General features: G+C 41.7%; 1 protein-coding gene across 1 annotated transcript; it reads left to right on the forward strand.

Moving 5' to 3' along the window:
• Positions 1-1,964: 1,964 nt before the first annotated feature.
• On the forward strand, positions 1,965-7,448 carry cdk7 (cyclin-dependent kinase 7). Its single transcript, XM_079161371.1, has 12 exons — positions 1,965-2,063; positions 2,318-2,377; positions 2,476-2,509; positions 2,605-2,672; positions 2,804-2,872; positions 4,166-4,276; positions 4,531-4,649; positions 5,061-5,160; positions 5,264-5,350; positions 5,443-5,592; positions 6,093-6,231; positions 6,828-7,448. The coding sequence occupies exons 1-12, from the start codon at positions 1,998-2,000 to the stop codon at positions 6,854-6,856; spliced, it is 1,032 nt and encodes a 343-aa protein (XP_079017497.1). The 5' UTR covers positions 1,965-1,997; the 3' UTR covers positions 6,857-7,448.
• The last annotated feature ends 1,104 nt before the right edge of the window (positions 7,449-8,552 follow it).

Raw genomic sequence — 8,552 nt, forward strand, 5'->3', positions numbered from 1 at the left:
TTGTTAGTGTGTGTGACAGAAAATTGCAAAGAGGAAATTAACTGTAAAAAAATAAATAAAACATTGTCAGGGACCAACTGAAGGCCTCCTCTTGTCCAGATTAGCTATACAATCAGTGTACAGCGTACAATGAAGTGGCCACATACCACAGGCACACACAAAAAACAACTGGCCTGTTTACTGTACATTGTGTGAACACTGTCCCATCTGAAGCTGCCTCCCAGCAGCAGGATGTGGTGGTGCGACACGTCCTCGCTTAACAACACCTACTTCCTATGAGTTTGATAAACAGCCCTGTGGTTTCACTCTCCTCCTGCCCGTCAAACAGAGGTAGGCCTAAACACACACAAACACACACACATACACACACACACACACACACACACATGCACACACACTAGCTCAACAGCATCACCATCTGCTAATGTGACATATAACCAGAGTGAGTTATTGTGTGTAATGTTACCCATGCTATCATGAGATTTACTGTGAAAAACTGTGTAAACGCCACCAGAATCACTTATGCCTCCATAACTCAGCTGCCACTCTCCTCATCCACAGCCTCAGCAAGAGACTGAGAGGGATGAGCACAAGAATGCCCTCAAATCATAACAAGAATTAGAGGAGGATATCAAGATGTCACATTTGTTTTAGAGCGAATGATGTAAGTGGGTCTGAGTTATGTCCGCCACCGGACAGTTATGTTCCACATTTAGGCCGCCTGTGCGTCCCTAAAGGTTGATGATACAATGCCAGTAAAGATTTAGACTGCTGCTGAAGTCTCTTCTCTCCTCTCCTCTCCTCTCCTCTCCTCTCCTCTCCTCTCCTCTTCTCTTTTCTGCATGGTTGCATGGGCACATACGGTCCTGTCAGTCACATCTGTGAGCTGTCAGGATATGAATGTGCAGGCATCTGAGGGAAGACTGAGGGGTGTATTAGGCCTGCTGATCCTTCACACTCCTCTTGTCAAACTTAACATGAAAATGAAAGTCAGTGGAAGAGAGAAAGGTTGCTTGTGTGTGTGTGCGCGTGTGTGTGTGTGTGTGTGTGTGTGTGTGTGTGTGTGTGTGTGTGTGTGTGTGTGTGTGTGTGTGTGTGTGTGTGTGTGTGTGTGTGTGTGTGTGAGGCAGGGAGGGTCAAAGGAGAGGAGCCGTGCCTAATCCTGTGGGACGGGAGGGTATCTATATGTATGGAGATAGGATGTAGAGATGTGTTCAGCGGTGCATGGATCACAAAACCTTCCTAACTGACAGAAGAGACTCCCAAGAGACCAATGTCAAACTGGTAACTGCTAAAAACAAAATGAAAAAAGGCAAACTGTCTGGAACATAACAGCACTGCATATTGCATCATAACTGTGAGATGTTACAGGACTTTGAGAACAGATACGATCTGAGTTGAGATTAGTTTTGTGGTTTTGTGATTTTGTTTTACTGTATTAAAATCACAGTATTAATATTCTTATTTGCAGTGGTTGTAGTAATCGTCATAAAAATAAACGCTATATGATATATGTAATACGATATAATATAAACCTGCTACATAGTTTTGCCAAGTTTTTAGTAATTTGATAAGAGATCAAATTTGAGCTGAGATTTATTTTTCTTTAGTTGCTTAACAAATCTTACTAAGTGCACGACGGCAAATATTTGAATATTATCTATATATTATTATTTCATTTAGTTTTGATATCATTGTATTATTTGTTCTGCTCACAGTAGTTCATACAAATAGTCACAATCAGAACACAACTCTATTTACACATTAAATGACAGAGAAAGAGTAGGGAGAAAAAACGTAATAATAATTCACTGTATTCCTAAAAATGAAATAGAATTTATCATATTGCTATCTAAGTTGATGTAGTGGTCTCAGTGTGAACTTGAACCGGTAGGTGGCGGTGTTGGTCAATACAAAACCTCCTTTGACCCGGAATGAGAACAGACGGACCTTTAACTGGGCAGGAAGTGTCCTCGTGAAACTGACAGTTAGCCACCATGGCGCATGATGTAAAATCCAGAAACAAACGATACGAGAAGCTGGATTTCCTCGGAGAGGGCCAGGTAGGAAGAGGCAATAATCATTAGGCAGTAAACAGTTATTTCGGTCTTAATATCTGTCTACGTTCTTCCCCTCGCGGGCTCTGAGTGGCTGTGTAGAAAGCATGTTAGCTTTGCTAACAAGCGTTAGCTGGTTGCTAATGTCAACAAAGCCTTGCTGGTTCACGCTATTGTGCTGACAGCATCAGTGCTGTAAAATAAATAGACATTCGGACGCTGTGTTTCTGTACTTATCTCTCTCTGTTCCTCTCATCCAGTTCGCCACAGTGTACAAAGCCAGGGACAAAACGACTGATACCATAGTTGCCATTAAAAAGGTAAAAGAAATTAGCTTCAATTTAGACATCTGTTAGCATTTGTGTGCTATGCAGACGATAAACACCAAGCTCTTGTCTTTTCTTTTTCTTTCTGGCAGATTAAGGTTGGCCACAGAACTGAGGCTAAAGATGGTAATTACAAGCTGACTGACTATTAGCACACACGTGATGTTTTTACCACACAGTGCAGTTTTCCACCCACCTAATGAATGATTTCTTATCAATAGGTATTAACAGGACTGCTCTTCGAGAGATCAAACTGCTGCAGGAACTGCATCATACAAATATCATTGGGGTGAGTAAACATCCATTATGTCAGAATTGTTTTAATCTTATTAATATGTAAATAGTACTGCTTGTGAGAGAAAACGACTAAGTATTCTCCTAACTTGAATTTAACATGTCATGTTCTGTGTGTGTTTTTAGCTGCTGGATGCCTTTGGACACAAGTCGAACATCAGCCTGGTGTTTGATTTCATGGAAACAGACTTGGAGGTGAGACACTTTCTTTCCTTTTCAGAACCTCTCTGTCCGGCTGTGTCTTTCAAGGGATAGACCGGAATACCATGGTGCAATATTATGCAGACCCTCACAATAACCCATTGAGAAACTGCATTTCCTGAGTGTGTCTTGAATACCTTTTTATCAGGAAAGATACTCAAAATAGTAAAGTTGTTTTGTTTTTCAGAGGTAGGAAAGCAAAAAGAAGTTTAAGTCAAGCCTGAGGTGTCTTTGCACGCAGAAGAATGATCCCAGTCTGTTCACACAGTGAGACATGCAGCTTATTTATTTAACACTGGTGTCTGATGGGTACTATATATATATATATCTCTGTGTGGAGAGTTGACACTCATTCGTGGTCATAAAATAACTTTATGTTGCATTTCATTAGCGAGCCACCAGATGGAAGTTTCAGTCTTTATTACCTCCCCCTTAATTGAGATTAGAAAGAGAGCATTTAAAAGCTGGGTTTCATTAGTGATTTCTTTTCTCCACAAAATGTGGTGTATTTAGTTTGATGCTATGTTCAGCTTTCTATCTGTGACTGGCTGACCTGGCCAAAGGATGAGCGAATAGATGAAAAGATTGTAATTGAGGGGTGTAAGGTCAGAAGACGTACAGTGTAGCACTGAACATAGGAGCAGGATGACGAAGCTAGCAGCGTGAGTGCTCCCGTTTAACCATTAAGTGGTTCTGCAAGGTCACTGAGGCTTTTATTTTCCTTCTCTGGTTTGTTTTAGCATACGAGGCTCCAGATGGGCGCCCACCACCAATATATCAGGCTCTAGTAGAATGATGCAAAACAAGATAAATACGCTTTAAAAAAAATCAATAACACTCCACTCTTGGCTCTCGCAGCAAATTGATGCCATTAGTGTCTCACAGGCAGCGGACGGACATGAAGATGAAATATGATTCTCATCTTATTACTGGTGCTGAAAGACTATTTTTAGGCCACAAGGTTGCGTTTGGCTGCATGAGCTTATCAACTACAGATGTTCGATGCTTTTCTTACCAATAAAGTGAAGTGGCAGGATAGTGGAGTTAGTGATGGTGGAGCTGGAGGAACAATGGACAGTCTGGGTGAGAGGTTGAATGTGGTTTGTGCTGTTTGGCTTGGCAGCAGCTGTGTCTACGTCGTCATAGATGTATCCATGTTGTCTTTGGTTCTCTTATCTGCTCTGCTCTGCTCTCATTTTTAATGTGGAGCCCAGAGTGTAATGGAAGAAGATTATTACTTTTCAGATATCCGACCTTACTTAAGCACCTTTTGTTTGTTTTTTTAAGGTGATCATCAAAGACACCAGCCTAGTCCTGACTCCGGCCAACATCAAAGCCTACATCCTCATGACCCTACAGGGATTAGAGTATATGCACCACCACTGGGTCCTACACAGGGTAAGAGCATTCACACACACACACACACACACACACACACACACACACACACACACACACACACACACACACACACACACACACACACACACACACACACACACACACACACACACACACACACACACACACACACACACACACACACACACACACACACACACACACACACACACACACACACACACACACACACACACACACACACAAACCACATAGTCAGTCATTTACATTTTACTGCTTTGTACGTACAGGATCTGAAGCCCAATAATCTGCTGCTAGACGGCAATGGAGTGTTGAAGTTGGCTGATTTTGGTTTGGCCAAAGCGTTTGGCAGCCCCAACAGAGTCTACACACATCAAGTTGTTACCAGGTCTGTGCTTTTTGTCCATCTTATTGTGTTACTAATACAGATATTATACTTATCTGTACATTACCTTGTCTTTTTGGTTCACTTAATGGAAATCTCCTGAACTAAATCAATTTATATAAATTAATCCTCATGTGCTTACATATTGCGATACATTTGAGACTGGTTGATTCAATTCACCTTAATTTCAGGCACATGGGTAAGGTAAGACATGTGTGACAGCACGTATTCTAAAATAGATGATTAGACTCGTGGGAAATCTCGTCCCCTACTGGCTAAAGAATCTCAAGGTTTCCCAGGTGCTGTAGGCTTCATTCTAGTTCAACAGGATTAATCTCTCTGGAGGAGTAGCGTACGTAATGCCTGTTTAGGAGTTGTACAAAGTAACTCTCTGTCTATTGATCCTTTCCTTAGGTGGTACCGCTCCCCTGAGCTCCTGTTTGGTGCCAGGATGTACGGTGTGGGTGTTGACATGTGGGCAGTGGGATGCATCTTGGCAGAGTTACTCCTTCGGGTGCACAAACCTCACTTCAAAGATATATATTCATACAGTAACAAGGAATGCTGTTATTTGTTTGCTTCCTTGCTTACGTCTCTGCGTGTCTCCTTTGCTGTAGATACCATTCCTGGCTGGAGACTCAGATCTTGACCAGCTGACGAAGATCTTTGAGGCTCTTGGGACGCCTACAGAAGAAACGTGGCCGGTTGGTATCTTGTTTCTTCCCAGTGATGGATGTTTTGGCTTTGCTCACAAGTGAAGTCCCTTGTTTAATTTGTTTGTCCTGTATGTCTGCAGGGAATGAATAGTCTACCAGACTATGTGTCATTCAAAATATTTCCTGGGACACCGCTGGAACATATATTTAGTGCAGCTGGAGACGACTTACTAGAGCTGCTTCAGGGCCTGTTCACCTTTAACCCCTTGACGAGGACCACAGCTACACAGGTAACGCACCACTGCCGCACAGTAGCTTTTCTCATACTCTCACTATAGGAATACTGTGCTATTGTTAAATGTGTGCAGACACTGAAGACTACAAGTCTAAAGGAACATTTTACATTTTAAGTTAAGAGATATTGAGAGATGTGTTGCAAGAAAACATTTCAATGAACCATTACCCTAATGGTGAGTTTGATCAACATGATGTCTAGGACACGTATCCAGATGTCTTTTTTTAATCTACACATTTTCCAATGATCAGCATTTTATAGAGCTCTTTTGGAAACAGAAAGAAGGGAACAACAAAGAGTGAGATACAAGGAATAAAACAATGTTTTTCTTTTCTTGGAAACGGTTTGCTCCTACATCTTTTGGCATTTTTTCAGACTCCATCCAGTGACAGAAATAGACGTATACAAGAAGATACTTGCAGTATACTTTTGTAAGGACTGATTGCCCATCAGCAGGTGATGACAATATTTTTACTGTTGTCTGTTGTTCTCCAGGCTATGAAAATGAAGTACTTCAGTAATCGACCTGGTCCCACTCCTGGTCCACAACTCCCCCGACCCAACGGTTCAGCTGAGGCTCTGAGGGAGAAGGAAACAATCGGGCTCAAGAGGAAAATCGAGGGCCTGGAGACAAGTAATCCACACATATTAGCTCACAGTTTCTATATGTACCCCTGTTAATCCACCAAGTACCTCCAAAGTCAAATAAAGCCGGTCAATATTATTATGGTTTAAACGGTGTAACAAGCTGGACATTTTTAGAACATCCCACTCAGTCCAAACTTACATCAAGCATGTTGTGAAATGTTGGCCTAGTGAACCGATCCACGATGATTGAACCTAGCAATTCAAAGGGTGTTGGCTGCTCATTTAACTGCAGTTAGAAATTCAGAATATAGCAAAGTAGAACACAAACACATACAGTTTAGTGGACTGTGGTAGGCTACGTTTTACTAAAGGAGGACCTTGGTGTTACTGGGAGGTTCAAAGCTTTTCCAGCTCCTGTGGTTTGGAAAATATCTGGGTTGCCTATCCGCTATGCTGTATGCTAGAGTATATTACAGAGAGAATTTCCAAATACTTAAAGTAGACGGAAACTTTAGATGTTTGCAGATTTCTCATTATACGCTTGTTTTACTTGCACGTGCAGTGTAGATACAGTATGTCGTTGTATTGTTCTGAAGTGTTTTTGAATATGTTTTGTAACAACAGTCTTTGTGTTATTTTCAGCTGTGATGAAGAAGAAGCTCATTTTCTGATGGGACCTTTGGTAATCCGATGATCACCGTCTTCGCACCGGTCCGTGGCTCAGCTGTCCCGCATCGCTCAGGATTGTCCACTGGAATGAAAGCAAAAGAAGTCCAGCGCAGAGACCAAAGGGCTCAGATATGGTTGTCTTTAGGACATTTTAGTGGTTGTAGCTGTTAAATCAGTTGAGAATTGTGCCTAAGGTTTGGTCGAAGGTGCTGCTGTCTGTAGCACCCCATCGATTGCTGTACAACGGAGGTCAATAGCGTCTGGTCTTCCTTCATTGTAACAATGATGCCTCAGCTCTGGGAGCCTGTTGTAATATGTATATTTATGTGACTGAAAATAAGAACAACCAAACAAACAAGCCTGATTTATTTCATGTATATATATATTTATATGATACAAATGCATATGTGGGATTTTCACGCTGTGGTCTTGACTACCTGAGCTCACCATGAAACTACATTGGAATATATGATTCATTAGAAATATTTGTTCTAGTTCACACCATACCGTCTACCTCATACAGACTGTGTTCATGTTTGAAGAAATCACAGGGTCTACTTTTTCTCCTGTTGAATATATGTGGTCATAATTATACTCGTGGTTTATTTATTCATGTGTCAGAGGGACTGAGGTGTGTATTTGTTAAACTGTGTGATTGTGTGTGTGTGTGTGTGTGTGTGTGTTTCTGTGGCATAAGCCATAATGCCTCTTCAGGGCAGACAGGGCGACGCTTGGCTTGACAGTTTCATTTAACAATGTGTCGCTCGGCACATCGTTCCCTCGCTGTCCTTTCTCTTCAACGTTACTGTGATTCAACGCAGTCTGACGTGTCGGAGGCCTGATGCTCTGGCAGGTGTTCTGCTGCCCCTTTGGTTTTCTGTTAAACAGTATCAGATTAGAGAAGAAGAGAATGAGAGTATGCCACAGATTTTAAATTTAAAAAATCAGTCTTTATATTTCACCAAATCAAATTCTTTAACAAAAGCAGTGCAGATTTCTATTAACTGTGTAATGTTAAATGTCATCTGCTTCAGTTCTCACAATGAGACCATGCATTAATTTCCCTTAAGGGGTGTCTGACTAGTTTTAGTTAAAAAAAACCCATAAATGCTCACATTTTACCATCCTCTTGCTTAGTGTGACCACTTTTTGGATCTGGGCACAGTGGGTTTGAGTTTGCGGCCCCATAAGGTCAGAGAGAAGGCAGCCTGTGTGATTTGTGCCTATATTCATAAATGCTCACAATACAGCACAGAGAGGGGACACAATGACTTTGTGTGGTGGCGGTGAGTGGCTACAGTGTGTGTGTGTATGTGCTCGGTAACTGGGTCAGATGACAGATCTGGCAAATAGCAGTACAGTCATGGAGAGCTACAGTAGCAGCCTTATCAGCTCAGGCTCATTCAAGGGCCGTTTCAGTGGCCAGGAAAGCCCTTGTTGAACCAACACGCTGTTACAGAACATGAGCACAGGGTTGGTGGGAGAAAGTCATAGTTGCTCATATGTCTGAATCTGCAACATAAGCATATGTCATGATCTGCAGTGGGGTGATTAAGATGGTGGCATGAATAAAACTGTCAAGCCTTATGTAAATTTAACCAAAACAGACTTTACTGGTTTACTGGTCTCCATTAAGACTTTATGTAATTTGGAGGATGTTGAAGATAGGCACTTGCATGTGCATGAAACAATAACATA

Source organism: Pholis gunnellus (genome assembly GCF_910591455.1).
Source record: "Pholis gunnellus genome assembly, chromosome: 6".
Taxonomy (NCBI): domain Eukaryota; kingdom Metazoa; phylum Chordata; class Actinopteri; order Perciformes; family Pholidae; genus Pholis; species Pholis gunnellus.